A 20,402-nucleotide genomic window follows, 5' to 3' on the forward strand; every position below is an offset into this window, starting at 1 on the left:
AAATTCCTGTGTTAAGAATTCTCCAGTAGAGGGCGTAGGAGACAAGGGCTGCGATTCCATAGTAGATTCTTTAAGTTCATTCATAGATTCTTTAGGCACATTCGTAGAGAGACGCTTCGATTTTGACCTGGGTGCCATTATAAATAAACAAATAAACAGTGCTTTCGCTCCCCTCTGTTTCCAAAAAAAAAATTATTTTGTTAAGGAGCGGTCTGCAGGAAGGTAAAGCCAGCTAAGTACATCCCCTATCAGTCACCAACGGGGAGAAATCGCCATTTTGAAGTCCGTTTAAACAAAGAAGCCTCTAGGACAAATGAGGCTGGTGTTTAAGATAGTAATAAAAGCATAAATCTCACAGGGGTGGGACCCGCCCGTATTAATCCTAGCTTCAAACAACTTTGCTTTGTCCTGGGGGGGGGGGGGGTTCGCCTGTCTAGGGCTGCAAAAAAAGCAGCTGAGAAGAACTGGCTGGAGATAAAGGCTCCGCTTACGCTGGGTCTAATCTCTGTCCACAGCCAAAAAAAAAGAGAAAGGCTGTGAATTACGAATAGACCCTAGCACACAGAGCTACTCTCTGCCCCTTTATAGCCAAAAAGGGGTGATATCTATGATCTTATTTAGATATACAAACCAGATCTCTGAGAGGAGCTCGGTTGAGCCCTCCTCGGCAACAGGCTCCGCCCCCAGGAAGTCCTAACAGTTTTTTTTATTGATAGCAATATTGAGCAATTGCTTTTTGCAATTCACCAAAACCATTTTATCAATCAGAAGTTGATGTTTTGTACTTTTGCTTTTCCTTTTATTTCCTTTCTATTCTACTAGAAGGATAAGTAATCTTGAATGAGATTAATTTAAACATTGTAGGCAAGCATGTTAATGGCCTGTAGGTTCATAGTATTGTTGCTTTTGCTGGATTTTTTTTTAATCAGATAAATGTTGCCAGTTATTAACCAAAGATGTTGTCTTCTTTTTTTTTTTTATTCAAAAGTTTTATTTCTTTTAAAACAACATTTCATCATTCCTCAATCAGTAATGTTGTCTTCTTTATGCAATATTTCATAAACCTGTTTAGCTATAATCGGATGTAAACTACTCAGATATTTAAGTCAAAAGTCACACAATTGATCATTTCCAGGTCTAGTTTTCAATCCTTTTGATTCAATTTTTAACCATTTCTGCTTTTATTGTCAATTCTTTCATTTGATTTTTATATTCATATTCAAATATTTTTATCCATCTAGCATTTGTATTCTAATCTTTTTGAGTTTCCCACAATCTTTTCAGAATTGGATTGTTTCCTTTTTGCTTGGTTTTCAATTCTATTTTTATTCTTTGGTAGAATATTTATTTATTTATTTAATTTATTATTAGGTGCAAGAAAAATTACTGGAGCTCAAACAGTTGGAAAACAGCCAGTTTAACTGGGAAGCCCAACCACATGGCATATTGATTAATGGGAATGCAGATCACTCTAGCCTCAGCAACAGCAGCAGTGAAACTGTTAACTTAAATGAGAATGCTGAAAGAGAGAATCCAGCAGATTCTGAACAAGTAAATTATGAAACTCCTGTGAGTGGTGTCTAGATTATTATTTTTTAAATCTGATTGTGTAGTGAAGCTTGAGTTTCAGCGTGATAAATAAAATATACCAAGCTTTGTTCTAGAACAGTGGTTCTCAACCTGTGGGTCGGGACCCCTTTGGGGGTCGAATGACCCTTTCACAGGGGTCGCCTAAGACCATCGGAAAACACATATTTTCGATGGTCTTAGGAACCGAGACACCAATTTTGGGGGTTGGGGGTCACCACAACATGAGGAACTGTATTAAAGGGTTGTGGCATTGGGAAGGTTGAAAACCACTGTTCTAGAACAAATCCAAAGTATATATGTAAATTGATGAATTAATCAAAGTATTTTTGGATAACTTATTACTAATTACCTAGTTTGAAGATTTCAGAGAAGGTGGAAAGTGTTGTTATACAGAGTTTTGGGGGGAGGGTGGGGGAGTTGCCTTAACATAGAGTCCAGCATAATATTAGAGAAACAGTGTAAGGGCCATAGATTTTCTTCTTCCAAAAGAAAAATGTGAATGATCTCAATTATTTCCAAGATTTGCATAGTTATTTTTAGCTTATAGATTTTATTGGTAACAAGAATTTTACATTGCAGTTAGGTAACTCTGTATTTGTATCCTTTTATACAGTGTAGCCACATTTAATTATATAAAAGTTATCTAATGTAAAACTCTTCTTTATAAAGTTTGCTTCTTTTACCATGATTCAAAGAGTTTGTATGAACATTATTAATACTAAAAATTACATGCCAGAGTAGTACCCATTGTGAACAATGCCATCTGATAATGACATGATGCAGATTTGTCGAGCCAATTTTTCTTCAATAATAGTCACCAGAAAAAAATTATACCCAAACTGTAGATTGTTGTTGGGAGAACTTACATGTCTCATTATTATTTTTTTACCTGAAAGGCTAGAAATAGTCCTGAAACAACACATGTAGATACAGAAGAGGAAAAAGAGGAACTGCCATGGGATGTGACCAAAAAAGTGCGTTTACACAGCATTTTAATATACAACTTCTAGGAAGCATCTACATTTTGATGTGATATCATTGTGAAGTCAAGTAAGAGAAGCTACTTAAATATATGCAAGAACCTATATGGGTAGTCCTCAACTTACGTCCACAATTGAACCCAACATTTATCTTGCTAAATGAATCCCCCCCCCCCATTTCACAATCTTTCTTGTCATAGTTGCTGTGGATTACTGTAGCCGTTAAGTTATAACACAGTTGTTAAATGAATCTGGATTCCCCATTGTTACAAAAAGTGATCACATAATCATGGGATACTGTAGCCATCATAAATATGAGTCAATTGCAAAGCATCGAAATTTTGATCAAGTGACCATGGGGATGCTGCAACAGTCATAAGTGTGAAAAGCAGTCTTTTTTCAGTTACATTGTAACTTTGAAGTGGAACTAAACACATTATTGTAAGTCACGGACTACCTGTACAAGTGGTAGGTTTTTTCCCATTATCCCATAAGTATTTTACATATGAGACCACATGAATAAGTCAGACTAAAATAGTTTGTGTACTAATGCTGAGTTGGTTTCTGCTTGTGTACTAAGCAGAAACCAACTCACTAATACACAGGATCTGAGCTCGTTTATTTTGATGTGATTTCCCTAAGGTTAATTACAAATGTCTCAAGATCCTTTTTTATATTGATTTAATTAATTTGGGGAAAGAATTTATCTTTAGTTAGACTTAAGAGAAAGAGGTGACTTGTATAATAGGATGAATGACAATATATTATTTTAAACAACAGATTTTTTTTCTTCTAGGCGGATCTAGTAAATGAAGACTCCCATCAACCATCTGATCAGACAACAGAAGCCAACTTAGACTTTTTTGAGTCTGATCCCTTCGTTGGTAGTAAGTATGTTCAGTTTTCTTTCCCTAACAACTTACTAAAGAGTCAAAATGATACTTCAATTGACCTTTGAACCAAATACCCAGTGAGTCAGCTTAATTTCACTGGATGCCTTTAGACAACATTTGATGAGAGTGGATTTCTGCAAGGCAATTGAACTAAATCAATTTATACAAGATTTTGTTAGATATTAAGTATAGTAGTCCTCAACTTATGACCATTATTCACAGTTACAACCTTGCAGCATCCCCATGATCGTGTGATCAAAATTCAGATAACTTGGCAACTGGTTCATACTTATAACCATTGCAGTGTCCCAGGGTCATGTGATCACTTTTTGCAACCTTCTGACCAGCAAAGTCAATGGGGAAGCCAGATTCACTCAACAACCAGGTTACTAACTTATCAACTGCAGTGATTCACTTAACAACTGTGGCAAGAAATTTCATAAAATGGGGCCAAACTCACTTAACAAATTCTAACAACAACATAAAGTTTTGGTTCAATTGTGGCCATAAATTGAGAACTACCTCTATATTATTTTCCCCAGTTAAATTGTCCTTGTTTGAAAACTTTGCCTTTAAAAAAACAGTACTAAATAAAGGCTAAATAACTGAAGATCTATCTATTGTTGCTCAATTGATGTCAGCTCCATTAGATAATTAGAGACCAATTATTCAGTCACTTTGTATAATGAAATGGGCAGCATGTAAAACTCCAAGGAAAGCTAAAACAGATTTTGAGATCAGCTATAATAAGATAACTTGCAAGTCTGATTATGCCATACCTCCTCCTCTTCCTCCTTATAGTTGTGAGCTTATCTTTTTGATTCCAATTCTGAATGTTATCTGGATGTTTTAGATTTAAAATATTGTATTTTTCAGTCTGTAAGACTTTTTTTCACTCCCCCCAAAAGTGAGTGGGAAATGTCCATGTGTCTTATAGACTGAATGTTGCCGAAGTCCCGCCCACCTGCCGGCCCCCACCCTTCAGCCTCTGCTTCCAAGCAATTTGCCTCCTTGCAGCAAACACCAAACAGCCTTGTCAGCTTCAGCACAGCCTGGTCAGCTTTAGCACAAGCAGCTGATTGGTGGTTGGATCTGCCTCTTGCAATACCATCGATCAGCTGTTCCAGGCTGCAGAGATTGCTGCTGCCTACCGCTGCCTTCGCACCCCCATTCTGCTGACTGAAAACGGCACACACAGCCTAAAATGGGAGGTGCAGAGACCCAAAACGGGACGTGCAGAGGCCGAAAATGGGCTGTATAGAGGCAGCAATAGATGGCGATGGGCAGCGAGGGTGATCCCCGCAGCCTGGGACAGCTGATAAGGTGGTATTCTGGGAGGCAGATCCAACCGCCAATCAGCTGCTCATGCTAAATCAGGCTGTGCTGAAGCTGACCAGGCTGTTTGCTGGAAGGAGGCAAATTGCTGGGAGGCAGAGGCATATTTTTTATTCTTGTTTTCTTTCCCAAAAGCTAGGTACGTCTTATAGTCCAAAAAATGGTACATTTTACCCCTAGTTCCATTGGCAAAAGGGTTTCATATCTCTGACAAGATCATCTTCCTTAGTTGACCTGGTTCCTGATCTCTATAGTTAAGCTACATTTGTGTGTCTTTCTGTTTCTGGACAGTAAGACTTCCAGTGGGTAAAAGTCCAAATAGTTATCAATGGATATTAGTGAAGATTTTTTTAAAAGCTATTGCTGTATCTAGGGAAGCCTTTTCTGTTCTTTGGAAAGCTCCATGACCCTATTCCTCAAGGGGTTCAGGCACAGAATCAGATACATATAAATCTTTATCCATAGCCTGATATTCTGATATTGTCCTGATAGTCTGAACAAAGCCAAAAAAGATTTTTATGGACAATGTTTTACTTTCTAAATAGATGATCCTTTCAAGGATGACCCATTTGGCAAGATTGGTGAGTGTTTGTTTTCTTTCCTTTTAATCGTTTAAAAGCAAAATTTTCAAGATGTGAATTCATAATTAAAGAATGTTAAGAACTGCATAATGGGGTGGAATTCTTTATTTGTATAAATCCCCCAGATATTTTGGTTTCAGTTAATATATCAGCAGGCTAGAATCATGGGAATTGTAGACCAAACATTTGGAGGGGGTGGGAGACCATTTTGGAAAAGGGTCATGTACATTTTAAAATTGAGTATGTTGAAGTAGCCTTTACTTTGGGGAACAATATGCAACATGGAATATTCATTAATGTTCTAATTGATAAATACCTAAACTACCAATATAATAGTAAAGTTGGGCTCATTTTATAGTTTTTGTGATAAATATTTACAATAAGAAATAACTAAGCACACCTTCTAGTAACACTGTCTTCACTTCGTTGTTTTTAAGATCCTTTTGGTAGTGATCCATTTAAAGGTTCAGATCCTTTTGCTGCTGACAACTTTTTTAAGCAGTCATCCTCAGATCCCTTTGGGAATATTGATCCATTCAGTGCAACCAACAACAATTCCACAGTAAGTCTGAGAGAAGAGATTACTATTGTTTGTATGGCAGATTTTGATATGAAATGTCTCCATTAGGTTTCATATAAATAATCTTTGCTTGTTCCTTGTCCTCTATGGATAGATATATTTTACAGATATTAGACATTTGATCTTTTATTTGCACAGATGCTTCATGAATCTTTGAAATCACATGGAGGTTTGGCTTAGACAAACTACGTCTCTTCACATTTAATGAAACGTAATATTATTAGATTGTATGAGATTTCACAATGGTTAAATAGGACTGTTGTGCCTTAGGAAGTTCTCAAAACCACTCTTCTCCATTTTCCTTTTATTTTAGGATTGATAGATCCTTTAATTTATGGCCCATATAATTTAATGTGTTACATTTGCAGAACCCTAGTTGTTAAGAGTACTGGTGTTTATAGACAACCAGAGATGGAGTATTAGCATTCTTTACAGTGTTGGTGTTTTAATAACTTCTGAATGGATACCAGTTGGATCCCAGCAGCCATATATAAAGGGTTATACAGTAGATGCTTCTAACAGAATAGAATTCGGTTTGATACTGAAGTTTTGAAAATAACTTTCTGAAAACCTAATGACTGGAATGTATTTTAAATTATTCAAGTACAATTTAATTTTCATTTAGATTTCTCTCTTAATGCTTAGGTAAAGAATAACATGTTTGATTTTAAGAATTTGCACTTAATGAATTTTAAATTTTAGACAGAAACACTGAAACATAATGATCCTTTTGCTCCTGGTGGAACTACTGTGACTGCATCAAGTGATCCAGGTAAGAAATTATAATGACAATCTTAGCCTATTTGAGATGTGAGGCATATTTGGATTTTTGAGAGTACATCATAGCTACTTACTCAAAATGGCTCTCACAATGGGCATGGATTACCAAGGATCCTTTACTAGAAAGCAGAGAGAAGACAGTTCCTACAATACCTCCTCAACCATTATAATCAGGCCCAACTTACTTTACTTTTTTTTCTTTCCAAGGTAAGTTGGCTCATTTACAGAATACTGGATTATGGCTACCATTGACTGTTAAGCATGCTACTGAAAATATGCAGTTCAACAATTTTTCTTTTAAATTCCTGTTAGATTAAAAGAAAGTAATGTTAGAGGGGAATCTGATAAATACCAAGTAATATGTCCATAGGAGTTTGTTGTCCATAGGCTATATAAGAGGTCTGCAAACTTTGGCAACATTAAAACTTGTGGACTTCAATCCCAGAATTCCTCAGCCAGCCATAGTGCTGAGGAATTCTGGGAGTTGAAGTCCACAAGTTTTAAAGTTGCCATGTTTGAAGAATCCTGGGCTATATTTTAAAATCCCCTAGTTATGAGCAAGACAAGATTTATATATTTAATTGTGTTACATGTACCTGCATCTTTTTAGGTTTTAAAAAGCATCAAGCTCAGTCAAATTAATAATTTTAATAGCTTAATTACTTTATTTTTCAATCAAAACTAAACATTTAATCCATTGTGTGATGTGTTTCATAATTTTAGGCATGACTATCTGCTAGAATACATTTTTGTGTTCTCTTAACTCTGACTAACTTCTGTAAACATGTTAAATTTTATTAGTTTCAACCCAAGAATTATAGTTCATTTCAAATCCTGGTTCACCGACAAAAGGGCGAAGGACAAAACCGCGCCCGACTGAACCGCGTCATTGACATCATCAACAGGGCGATAACAGCGCGGAGACAGAAGCACGCTGTAAACCCTAAACCTAAACTTAACCCCTAAACCTAAACCTAACCCCCCTAATACTAAACTTAACCCTAAACCTAACCCTTAACCTAACCCTAAATCTAATCCTAACCCTTAACCTAACCCTAAACCTAATCCTAACCCTTAACCTAACCCTAAACCTAACCCTAACCCTTAACCTAACCCTAAACCTAACCCTAACCCTTAACCTAACCCTAAACCTAACCCTTACCTTAAATTGAATCGGCTTTCTTTCAACGCGCTATTTAAAGCGCCCTTCTTTCTCTGCGCTGGCTGTTGTCGCCGCGTTGATGACGTCAGCGACGCAGTTCAGTCGGGCGCGGTTTTGACATTCGCCCTTTTGACGGGTCACGCAAATCCTTAGTGTTAAATGTGATTAGCATTATAATCAAATGTGATTATGTAATGGATTTTGGTTATCAGTTTTCAAAAATATTTGATTCAGCGATGTTTAATTATTATATTTGAAGGCATCAAATTTAATATAATGTTGTCATGCCTAACAGCAAAGTCAGACAAGGATTTAAACATTTTAAGATCTGAGGAATTATTTAACACACCAGAAGTAAAAGCAGATTCTGACACTGCAGTATCTGACAGTTTCACCTTTAGATTTTATAGTCAAAACGTTTCTGGATACTCCCCTGTTCCTATTCTTTCCCAATCAGAAATAACATTTTAGTGTTATCAGAAATCTGTTTATATATACAGTAGCGCTAAATTGAGAACTGAAGTTTTGACAGCTGAATTTCTACTGCTGGTGTTTTCAGGGTTAAATAAACATTTGGACCAAGTTCTAAATTGCTCTTCCAGTTTAGATGTTACCTGGGCTGAGCTAGTGTTTCTTCCTTATCAACTCTTCTCGGATCATAAAATAATATCATCTGAGCCGCCTTATCATTCCCCTTATCCTTATCATTTAGTTGAGAATAAGATTCCTGGGCATAGACTGTTTAGCAATAAATCACTTTAATTGGATCTTCATGTGTGGACCTGGTCTTTCGCACCTGACACTATGTCTTATTATGTAAACATCCAAAACTCTCCTTTCATGCTACCTGGAGCTTGTATTCAGATGCTACTGCTTTCATGTCAGAAGCACTGAGGCACTTGCAGGTTGAAGGAATTAGCTGGTGACATCATCATTGCCCCGGAGACACTCGGGTGGGGGCTCCTTTCATGTCTCTGTTAATGTGCCCACCAAAGTGGTACCTATTTATCGAGTTGTGTTTGCATACTTTTGAACTGCCAGGTGGGCAGGAGCTGGAGTGAATGATGGGAGCTAATGTTGGATCTTGAATGTGGGCTTGCTAATTATTAACCCAGTGCTCTAACCAAGTGAGCTATCAGGCTCCTCTCCCTATTCAGATCAATGAGGTTTCAATTTGATGGTTACACCTTGGGAAGGTAGGCTCCATGTGGTTCCTATGTATTCTGAACTGAGTTTAGCGCTAGCTTATTAAATAGGTAATGATTCATATATAATATATTTTAACACATCCTAAATCAACAAGAAGAAACCTCAACTGTTCTGAAGTGCTATTTTTGATCGTGATTGTAGTGCTTCTGTGAGGTTTGCACGTTCCTCTGAGATTCCTGCAAAATTATTTTTTATCTTTTATTTTTCAATGCAGTGCTTATCACTATACAAACACAAGGCTGACTTTTGTTTAGACAGTCTTTTTAAAAAAATAGTAATATTTTATATTTAAGTTACTCTTGCAGGTGTATTGAAGGAAAATCTAACAGCTATCCTGTCCTTCTTTTATTTAAGACCATTAGAAAATCTTATCATATATAGCTCCAGAGAAGCTAACTGATTATAATCAGCAAGTGTGTTGGTTTTGACATTGTATCTATACAATTAGTTCAAACACCACCAGTGACAGGTTTGTACCTGCCAACTAATCTTTCATGCACTCTTTGCAACTGTATTCCTTCTTACACCCTTATTTGAGTCATTTATCAGACTATGATAGGAAGAGTTAATGTTACTATTTTTATGAAAATTGTAGTAGTCATGGAAAAGTTGTACCAAAAGAAAGAGTAACTTACGTTTCTGTAAGTGACCTGCATGGTCCACAGTCTTTTTTGTTTAGTATGCCTTCAAAATGGCATCAAATATCCTGTATTTCATTGTAACAATATGCATACAAGTGAAATAGAAAACTAAAATATTTTAAGACTCATCGTATCTGATTTTGAGTTTGAATTGTACATTTTGAGGGGCGCAATAAGCAAAATGATTTCCATCACCTCTTGAAATAACTTCTAATTATTTTGACAACATTCCTGAGACATTATTTTAGTTTAATTCCATATAATTAACATTAATAATGAGAGCTGAGTGGTAGTGAGCTTTACATAAGCCTTCTTCGTATCTGGTGAAAATACAGAGAGCTCAATAAATAATTTGTTTCCTGTTTTTCATCTTGTATGTTTGTTTGTTTGTTTGTTTGTTTGTTTGTTTGTTTGTTTGTTTTTGTGCCTCCAAATCAGTGTCAAATCCTGCCTGGACACATCCCTATTATTTTGGCAAAATTTCAGAAGTAGTTTGCCATTGCCTCCTTCCTAGGTCTGAGAGGAAAATGACCAGCAAAAAGCCACCCAACTGGCTTTGTGTTTAAGGCATATTTAGAACTCAATCTCCCAGTTTCTAGCCTGATGCCTTTGCCACTGCACCAAATTAGCTCCTGTTAGATCCTTGCATTGGATTTACCTTCTTTTCTTTATGTTTTCCTTTGCTTACTTCAGCTACAGATCCCTTTGCATCTTTGTTTGGAAATGAATCATTTGGCTGTGATTTTGCTGATTTCAGCACTTTGTCAAAGGTAATTTGAAATGATTAATGCTTGTGGACAAAGCATAAAATTGCTCAGGAACAAAATAAAACTTCAGCAAACATTATTGTAATTTAAGTAACTTGATTCTCATTTTGAACTATGTCTCATTAACTATGGTATTATTTGTTTTCTTAAAAGCATTGTGGTTAATGGGAAATTGCATCATAGGCATTTGTTCATTAGCTCAGCCGTCCAACTTTTGCAGCTTGGCAGCCCGGGGAGAGGGGAACTGGGTCATGTGAGGAGCAGGCTGGCATGTATGCACACACAGCTCAACTGCAAGTTGAGCTGTGTGTACATGTGCGTATGTGCTGCTCACACAAGTCAACTATGCATGCGCTGGCCCCGTTCCGAATAGGCCATGGCCTGATAGTGGGTCTGGGGGTTGGGAACCCAATGCCAGCTGTCAACTACCCGGAGGAGGGCATTCTCTGTGGCTGCTCCGGCCCTCTGGAACGATCTCCCCGTGGAGATTCGGACCCTCACCACCCTTCAGGCTTTCTGTAAAGCCGTTAAGACCTGGCTGTTCCAGCAGGCCTGGGGCTGCTGAGTTCCATCCCCACTCGAACTGGTGTGCTTGTTGAGACCTTTTAAATTGGTTTTGTATTGTTGTTTGTTTTTGTTGCCTTCCCTTTTGTATTGCCCCCCCCCCTTCCCTTCGGTTTTGTTAGCCGCCCTGAGTCCCTCGGGAATAGGGCGGCATACAAGTTGAATAAAACCTCAAACCTCATTAGCTGATTTTGATTAGCTGATTTTCTTCTTCAATTCTCAAAATACAATCTTTGGAGTGGTCAAAATTCAACTTATTTCTGAAGCCATAATATTTGATAATTCATTAAGCCAAGCCAGACTTGAATTTGTTGCAGCAGGATTGACATTGAAAAAGTGAAACTGAATGTGCAGTCCCAATCATTCAATTCTGTATCCTCATTACAGGAAATGATATAGCAGAAACACAACTTTGAGGGCGACATGGACCTGGGCACACATGCCATATAATTTTACACAAAAATAGTTTTTTCCAAAGAAGCCATCAAAACCTGTACCCTACATTTAAATCAGAAAGACTTTACAGTGGCAAATATCTATCATTAATATTTAATAAACTCATAATAAACAAAGATGAGAGCTCTGAGTAGCTATAGAAATCGTTAGTTTTCGGAGGACTCCAAATCCCTATCAAATAGTATACCTTCTCCATGTTTAGTGACCATTCCTTAAATCGGAAGCAAAATGGTTTGGGGAAAAAGAGATAGACTGCAGAGATCACTCATTACTGCCATCCTATCTGGATAAAATTCTTTCATGCAACATTATTCTCATTCCAGTGCACGTGATTGTCAAGTGCAGAAATTTGATTGGAAGTACCTGCATTGGTTGGAAAATGATTTTTAAATAATTGTTATTACCATCATGCTTGTGAATAGTTGCTAAACAAGATAGTGCTAAATGAAGAGTGGCTTTTGTTCTGTGTTCCATAAATATACTACAAAGTTGGAAACTTCAAATAACACCTCTAGGGAAAATATTAATGTATGCATGTATGATTAGGGAGTTCTTTATCCTCAATTTATAATCACAGTTAATCCCAAAATTTATATTGTTAAGTGAGAAATTTGTAAAAATAAGTTTTCCCCATGTTACGATTTTCTTGCCACATTTGTTAAGTGAATCACTGCAGTTGTTAAATTAATAACATGATTGTTAAGTGAATCTTGGCTTCCCCATTGTCTTTACTTTGTCAGAAGATTGAAAAAGGTGGTCACATGACTCCAGGACACTGAAACCATCATAAATGTGTGTCAGTTGTCAAGCATCCAAATGTAAATCACATGACCTTGGGGATGCTGCAGTAGTCATAAGTGTGAAAAATGGTCATGTCACTTTGTTCCGGCGGTGGGTTTCAAATTTTTTTGGAACCTTCTCTGTGGGTGTGGCCTGCTTTGAGGGAGTAGCTTGCTGGCCATGTGACCGGGTGGGAGTGGCTTGCCGGCCATGTGACCGGGTGGGAGTGGCCAAGATGATGTCAGCATTCCCAGTCAAGATAAAGGTATAAATTACACAGAAAAGAAAGAGGTATCCATACACCTGAATTTAATTTCAAAGCAGTGGCAACAACTTAAATTCATTGAATAATAATATTTGTTAGGGCTATGCACTGTTTTTGAATATATAGGAATGTAAAGCCCACAGCATCTACTTGGTACGTTTTAGAGCAGCAGCACCTTTTTCCTGGATTCATGAAATATCTACTTTAAAGAGTTGTGGGTGAGGTACTATATTTACAGTCTTGTATTCTCTTCAGTACTTTGTTTGGAACAGAATCCAAAGTACCATGCAGTCCTAGCATTTGTACTAAAGCTAGACAAGTTATTTTACAGGGCTCTGAGCACTCCTCCAAATCTGGTCAATGAAGCAGATGTTCCAAAGTACTCCCACAACTTTCCAATGCTTTGAAATCCCACCAAATGATTTATACAAGCCTATTTCATACTTTCTTCTATATGGCGATCAGGGTGGTTTTGCATATGGTTCACAGGTGGTCTATTTTCCAAGAACTTAGAGGGCCAAGAACTGCCTTTCCTAGATTGCAGCTTTAGCTTCCTTGAATGTTAACACACCTTCAGGCCATTCAAATATAGACTAGCTCTGATCCTGGAACCATATCACATGCTTTATATATTAATATCATATTCAATGTAATCATTATTGCTAAAAAAACAGGCAGCAGTTAGAGTAGTTGGTAACAAAACATGGGCAAGAAACAAGAAGTTGATTCACCACCACCACCACCCCTATTTTAGCTTATTTCTGTCTTATCTAATATTTTCCTGCAATTCTTTCATAATCCAGACTACTAAAAAGAGTTCTACATAATGATACTTTTAAAATAAATTTGACGTCCAACAGATTTCCTACTTATTAATATGAACAGGTTCTGGCCTGTTGCTTAAAATAATAAATTCATAAATATATCCCCAATAAAAAAGAATAATATGATGGAGTACTGAAAAACTCAGCCAAAGGGGAAAATCCAAATAAAAAAATATTGGACTTCCTGCTAAGAAGTAACAATTTATATATAGTATGCACAATTCTTTTAAATTATTGCTGAACAATTTATAATAGTTGTATCAAAGTATTATTCTAAGATATTTGCCACTACTACCCTACTTCCTAGATGTTCACTATTGTCTCCCCCCCCCACCCAAGATTTAAGGGCATGTGAAACAGTTTTTATGAAAGTTGCATGATATGAAACTTCTCTCCTTTGAAATAAGTTTTGGTTTTAATTCTCCAATGAATCAAAAGGAATGTTTCATGCTTGTTACACAGCATTTGTTTTAGCTTTCCATAGCTCTCCCCCAAACCAACCAAGGAAAATAAAACCACAGAAATCTAATACTGTTGTGCACAGCTTTGCACTAAATTATCTGTATAGTAGGCCAAAAATAGTTTAAGATTATAATTAGTCCACCTGTTTCCCCCATTAACATGCAAATACATTTTTCTTGTTCAGAGACTACATGAGAGATTTCCCAGTCCTTGTAAAATATCACACATCCACATAAAGGGAGCAGCAACTCCTCTGTGAAAGGGGGGGGGAGTTCAGCTTCTCTCTGCCATTTAAAGGCTGCAGCAGGGAGAATCCCAACTTTTTTCCTCTCCCTCCATTTACATAGGAGCTGCGGCTCCCTTTATGCTCCCCCTGGCCCCCTCCCTCCTGTGGGTCGAAGCACCTGAAAGGGACAGGCAGGCTGCCACAGATTTACTGAGAAGACATTTCTGAGAAGAGAAACTTCTCGGGTCCGGCTGCATCCGAGCTGGTGGAGCATCCTTGTGATCGGAGCAACCACGCGCTCACCTGCATTGGCTGTCTCCCTGGCGACGGGCCGGCGGTTGCGGGCGCTCCACCAGCTCAGGTGCAGCCGGACCAGAGAAGTTTCTCTTCTCAGAAATGTCTTCTCAGTGGAGCTGTAGCAGCCTGCCTGTCCCTTTCAGGCGCTTCGACCCCTGGGAGGGAGGGGGCCGGGGGGGCATAAAGGGAGCCGCAGCTCCTCTGTGAATGGGGGCAGTGGAGTTCGGCTTCTCTCTGCCATTTAAAGGCTGCAGCAGGGAGAATCCCAACATTTTTCCTCTCCCTCCATTCAGAGCGGAACTGCTCCAGCCTCCTCCACACACACACACGTTGCCCAGTAACCCTAACCTTCGCGCTCTTATCCACGCTCTCCTCGACTCCTCATGACTGCAATAGATGTCCAGAATCAGCTTTTGAGGCTAATGGGAGCTTGGGTTTCCAGCCCCCGCTGCTTCTGGATGTCTATTGCTGTCGCGAGGAGCCGAGAAGAGCACGGAGAAGAGCGTGAAGGTTGGCGCTCCGGGAAGCCGCGAAAGCAGTTGGGAGAGGCACGCAGCTTGGTTTAGCCTCCCTAGACATTACAGCAGCAGCCCCAAGTGTGCCAATCTGGCCATTTTTCGCATCGGGGTCTGCTACAAGAGGGGAGGAGTGAAGACCTTTTCCAGCTGGCGCAAAGGACTTCCCTGGACTTGCTTTAGTGAGCACGGGCCCGCACCTCCACCACCAACAATCAGGAAAAGGTCTTTACTCCCTCTCTCTTATAGCACATCCCGATGCAAAAAATGGCGAGGCCTTGCAAGGTCCCCGAACTTGTCAAAGATGCTGGCTGCGCCGTGTAAGCTCCCGCCACTGTCCCCACCCCTGCGCCCGTGCTTTCTGGCGGCCAGGCATCTTAGGCAAGCCTGGGGACCTTGCAAAGGCCTTGCGAGGTCCCCAAACTTGTCAAAGACGCCAGCCACGCCACGTAAGCTCCCGCCACCGTTCCCACCCCCGCGCTTACTGGCAGCCATCCCCCACCCTACGCTTAGTTGCAGCTTACTTACCTCCTCGGAGTCGGCAGGCAGCAATAGAGAGCCAAACAGGAAAAAAGGTAAGTGGGTTTAGATAGGGTTCTTAGAGGCAGGCGGGGAGATTGGTGAGGTAGCCAATCAGTGAGTGGTGGGTGGGGCTAGGATCGTGCAGATGGGTGGGGGGAGCAAGTAATGGAGTGGCTTCCGGATGGGCAGGGGGGAGCGAGCGAGTGAGCGACAGGGCCGGGGCAGGCGTTCCGGAACTTACTTTTGGGTGCACCGGTGGAACCTCCTCTCACCATTTCGGTAGATTTGACCAACTGGTTCTACCGAATCGGTGCGAACTGGTAGGAACCCACCTCTGCTTTGTTCAGTGTGCTTGTAACTTCAAACAGTCACTAAGCAAACTGTTGGAAGTCGAACGCTACCTGTAATTTAAAAGTGAAAAATGTGATTAAACATTGCTTTATGGTGGAAAACTGTGGCCAGCGGGAATCAAATAATGACATCCATAGGAGCTTAGTAAGAAGCAGTTGGGTGCAACACTAGTATGAGGCTTATAATGATCAGTAAATTAAAAAAAGACCCCCCAACTTGTGCATAATGGAGTTTATTTCCTGTCTTTTTTTAAGACGAACAATGAGGATTCTTTTAATTCATCCGCAAATGTTAACAATATAGTTATAACAAAAAATTTGTTCGAGGAAGCTCCAGTCAAAAATGAAGATATTCCTCCTGCTTTGCCTCCTAAAACTGGAACACCTACCAGACCTTGTCCTCCCCCACCTGGTAAGAGACAGCATTAAATCTATAAATGCTAAGGTTTAAATGGAGCTTTTTTCAGATGTAATGAAACTGTAAAAGGAACATCCTATATTTCCCCCCACATTCTGTAATACAAGAATGCCCAATTTAGTTACAAACTAATTTTCATTTTCTAAAAACTTTGGTTTGTATTTTTTAAAATGTCCAGTGCAATAAATTATAAAAGAAGCTGTATTAGTACTATAAAACTCTAAATTTAATTTGATAAGGATGGCTGATTTGAACCATTTTTAATCTGAACATTGTGATTTGAATTAGATGGCTAGCTCCCATTTTATGTGTCCAAAAGCATCCATGTAATGAAAATCGTGGCAAACATTATCTACTCTCCAACTCAAAACCCTCATCCTGTAACTTTAGAATATTTTAGAAAATCATATGAGTTTAGGATATGTAGTATTACTTACACCAGTGTTTTTCAACCACTGTGCCGCGGCACACTAGTGTGCCGTGACATAGTGTAAGGTGTGCCGTGGGAAAATTACTTTATATATAGTCAATATAGGCACAGAGTTAAATTTTTTTAACATTTTCTAATGGTGGTGTGCCTCGTAATTTTTTTCATGAAAAAAGTGTGCCTTTGCACAAAAAAGGTTGAAAAACACTGACTTACACTATGTACTGAAAAAATATTGTCATGTTCATAATTATGCTAACTGGTTATTTTGGTGTAGGAAAAAGACCTATCCACAAATTGGAGTCTTCAGAATCTTTTAAATTGAATGATCCTTTCCAACCTTTCCCAAGTTCTGATGGTTCCAAAGGAAAGGAAGCTGATCCATTTGCTCCTAGTGGAGTAGGCAAAGAGATGGATTCCAGCAATTTTGCTAATTTCAATACTGTAAGTATGGAGATATTCATTTACCGTAAATAATTATTGTTTTGCAAGAATAGTGAATATAACTCTATAAACCTTGAAGATGGGAATGAGTTCCTCTGTATTAGTAATCTCTTATTTAAAGAATACATCATCATGATCTGTTTGGAGACAAATACCTGGTTGTTAGCCTTCCAGTAACACATTGACCACTATGCAACAATTACATAGTAATTCTGAAAGTTCTCTGAGGTTTTAATCTAGCTATAATTGCATGCATTGCATATATCAACCTGTAGCAGGACTTACAAATTGATATTGCAACAAGACAGTCTTAGCACTAAACACTTTCCTTAGTAAGCCTCTTATGTCCTGCCCAGGCATTTGAATAAGCAGCTGGTTGAAATGTCTGCATGATCCTTAGTTGTTATGTTGCATGACTGTCATTTGATATATTTTCTTGAAAGAGGTGGAGAAAAAGTAACATTCTGAATCTATTGACGACATGATACAGAACTCTTCACAAAATTTAGTTTTTTACTTTCTGTGATTAATTATAGGAATAGTATATTGTATGATGTATTTTAAAATAATTCATCTGTATACTTAGCAAATGATAGTACCTGAGCCTTTTTTGCCTGGGTTGGAAGTGGGGTCTGATCTAATTAATACTATGATGAGAGATCATCAGAAAAGTTAAAAAAAACATTATGGGGAGAAGCAATGACGTATTCCTTCCATATTACAATATCCTCAAATTCTTACTTGCTGTTCTACTTTCTGTTTTAGTATCCTACTGAAGAAGATATGATTGAATGGGCAAAAAGAGAAAGTGAGAGAGAGGAGAAAGAGCGACTAGCAAGATTGAAGCAGCAAGAGCAAGAAGATTTAGAACTAGCAATTGCACTCAGTAAATCTGAAATATCAGAAGCATGAAGGGTTGCCTCAAATATTTCTACTTTTCCCTGGATATCTAAGCTATACGTAAAGTAAATCAGAAGTTACATATGAATGGGAAAGTCAAAAAGGCTTTAAATCCGGCAAATGTGATTTTTTGAGCAATTATCTTATTTGTAACTTTTTCATATCCATTATTTTCATTTGGCAATTGTTTAATATAGCAATTTTCCATTTGTACTTACCTTGGAATTCTTCTGTACTGTACACTATTGCACCAAAGTAGCTTATTTTAACATGTAAAAAAAGAAAACCCTGATAACTCTACATTTTTAAATTTGAACACAGATGCAAAACAATATATTGTGGACAATTTTAAAAGACAAATATGTTTCATGCAAAGTACATTTTTCTATGTGTAATATATTCTTTGCAGTGTGAAAATCTTTAAAAATGCAGGTGTGCATAACTGTGAAGTGAACACACTTTGTCCTTTAAAGATGGCTAGGTCACATATAAGAGATCTATGTTCTAAAATATTCATAGATGGCATGTTTTATGTCTCTTCAGAAGGGTCCTATTTGCAATTTCTATAATACTGAGTTATTTTAGTTCTTCCAGGTGGCCTGCATTTGGCCTGTAAGTAAAACTGGCGATATAGTTAATCAAATTATAGTTATTTAAAAAGAAAAATCTAGCTTGCAAATATTCAGGTAATTAAAAATTCTGATAATCCTGCTTTGTATTGAAATATTCATGTCTGGCATTACAGTATTAAAATTTATATTTTATGTTTTACAGAGATAGCATTTCATCTTAAATATATGAAATGATTTATGCTTCTTGTGTTCTTTTTACTGGAAGCTCCAATACTGGACTGGAGATCAAAATCCCCCCCACATACACACACCGCATTACTGCCTTTTGCCTGACCATTAAGAGTCTAAAGAAATTTGGACATTTTCCAGGGAGATAATAAAATTAGACTGGCCAAATTCAGTGTCAAGAATTCTGATGCTAATTGAGCCAGTTTCTTTTGTGAAATATGCAAAAAAAAATGGTGATTTGACAGCTGAATTTGAAATAAAGTAGGAAGTAGACTGCACAAAAGATAACTTACAACAGTCAGTTACTGTTGTGTATAATTTATTGAATGCCAACTGATGGTTGCACCTTAAATTAAATACCCTTATGTGGTCACGGAGTCAAAATAAGATTGAATGTTAAAGAAAAATAAGTTATTTCCTATTCTATATAATGTGTTACATAGTGCAGAGTGTTGAATTCATTCCAGATACCTTCCTTTTTACTCTGAAATGCTTAGTTAGGCTGCAGGCTTACAAAATAGGTGGTCCTATGTCATCACCACCCCACTCTAATGCATGATATGGTATTTATAACTAAATTTGGTATTTTTTTTCTTCTGCTGCAAAAGATTCCATAATTGCCACTGTCAGGATAAGGTATTTCCATTTATCTGTGGATGCTGCTGTCAAGAATCTTTTGAAGAAAGTAGTGTTTCCTCATTTTTTAAAATATTAGTTTGAATAAACTTTCTCTTTTGCACTGAGAAATGAGAATTTAAACACCTAATAAACAAAATAAAAACTCTTGCCAAGTATTAATAACCTTAATTTTCTCATGGACTTTCATGGCATTAATCATACAAGTTGTGTGGTTAACTGCATTTCTTACTTTTAAATGTATACTTGGTGGACCAATACATTATCTGTGTCACTCATAGTCATGTATACATGTATGTGTATATATGTACACAAACATTACTTCATTCAGGCATAGGATTAAAAGTTCTGAGTCACCTGATGTGACATTTTGTGTTACTGATGGTTCACAGAACTTTTACTCAAAGTATCTCAATAAACCACTGCTATGTCAGCTTGATGGCATTACTACTAAAGTTCTAAAAGGCTTCTAGGAACTTTTTCAGGCGGGGTTAGCCTCTATTTATAGACTTTGTTTAAAAATTCTAAATACAGCCTGTAATTATGAATTAAACTGTTTAAGTATATATGATGAGCCTAGAGAGTTTTTTTTATGTTTTATGTAAGGCATAAAGCATCGCATCTTTGGATCACTGTTCAAAAATTACTTCACCTGATACAAATATATAAGTGAAAAAAATGCTTCAACTAATACTTCTCAATACCAGAAATGTGTTCCAACCTCCAAATTAAACTGCCATCTCCTATTAGTATGACATTAGATTTGCAGACCAACCAATTCCAATATAGTACATGAGAATGCCATCTTTAAAACTCACTCTGAAATAGAAAGCAAGAAAAAGATAAATACTGGTCTTTTCAATATCTTTATATTTCAATATTACAAAGCATGGAACTTTATAATTGATGATCTTTTGAAAAATCACCTTTTAGATTGTTACATGATGATTATACAGTTCCAATATGGTCTGCAATAAAACATCTGTATCAATAATTTG

At 37.6% G+C, this 20,402-nt stretch overlaps 1 protein-coding gene across 3 annotated transcripts in view; it reads left to right on the plus strand.

The window, feature by feature from the left end:
- The window catches only part of EPS15 (epidermal growth factor receptor pathway substrate 15), a 70,275-nt gene extending 50,305 nt beyond the window's left edge, over positions 1-19,970 (plus strand). Inside the window, exons 16-25 of one of the 3 annotated variants that reach the window (XM_087719667.1) lie at positions 1,372-1,551; positions 2,487-2,564; positions 3,367-3,457; positions 5,344-5,379; positions 5,817-5,941; positions 6,662-6,731; positions 10,445-10,521; positions 16,035-16,191; positions 16,902-17,068; positions 17,834-19,970. In XM_087719667.1, coding sequence (XP_087575793.1) covers positions 1,372-1,551; positions 2,487-2,564; positions 3,367-3,457; positions 5,344-5,379; positions 5,817-5,941; positions 6,662-6,731; positions 10,445-10,521; positions 16,035-16,191; positions 16,902-17,068; positions 17,834-17,980 — 1,128 coding nt within the window. In that variant the 3' untranslated portion in view covers positions 17,981-19,970. Of the gene's footprint in view, positions 1-1,371; positions 1,570-2,486; positions 2,565-3,366; positions 3,458-5,343; positions 5,380-5,816; positions 5,942-6,661; positions 6,732-10,444; positions 10,522-16,034; positions 16,192-16,901; positions 17,069-17,833 lie in introns of all 3 variants that reach the window. The other 2 variants (XM_087719666.1, XM_087719668.1) reach the window with 2 other exon arrangements.
- The last annotated feature ends 432 nt before the right edge of the window (positions 19,971-20,402 follow it).

The sequence above is a fragment of the Thamnophis sirtalis genome, unplaced genomic scaffold (assembly GCF_051295495.1).
Source record: "Thamnophis sirtalis isolate CommonGarterSnake01/CBP01778 unplaced genomic scaffold, rThaSir2_p1.2 scaffold_7, whole genome shotgun sequence".
Taxonomy (NCBI): Eukaryota; Metazoa; Chordata; class Lepidosauria; order Squamata; family Natricidae; genus Thamnophis; species Thamnophis sirtalis.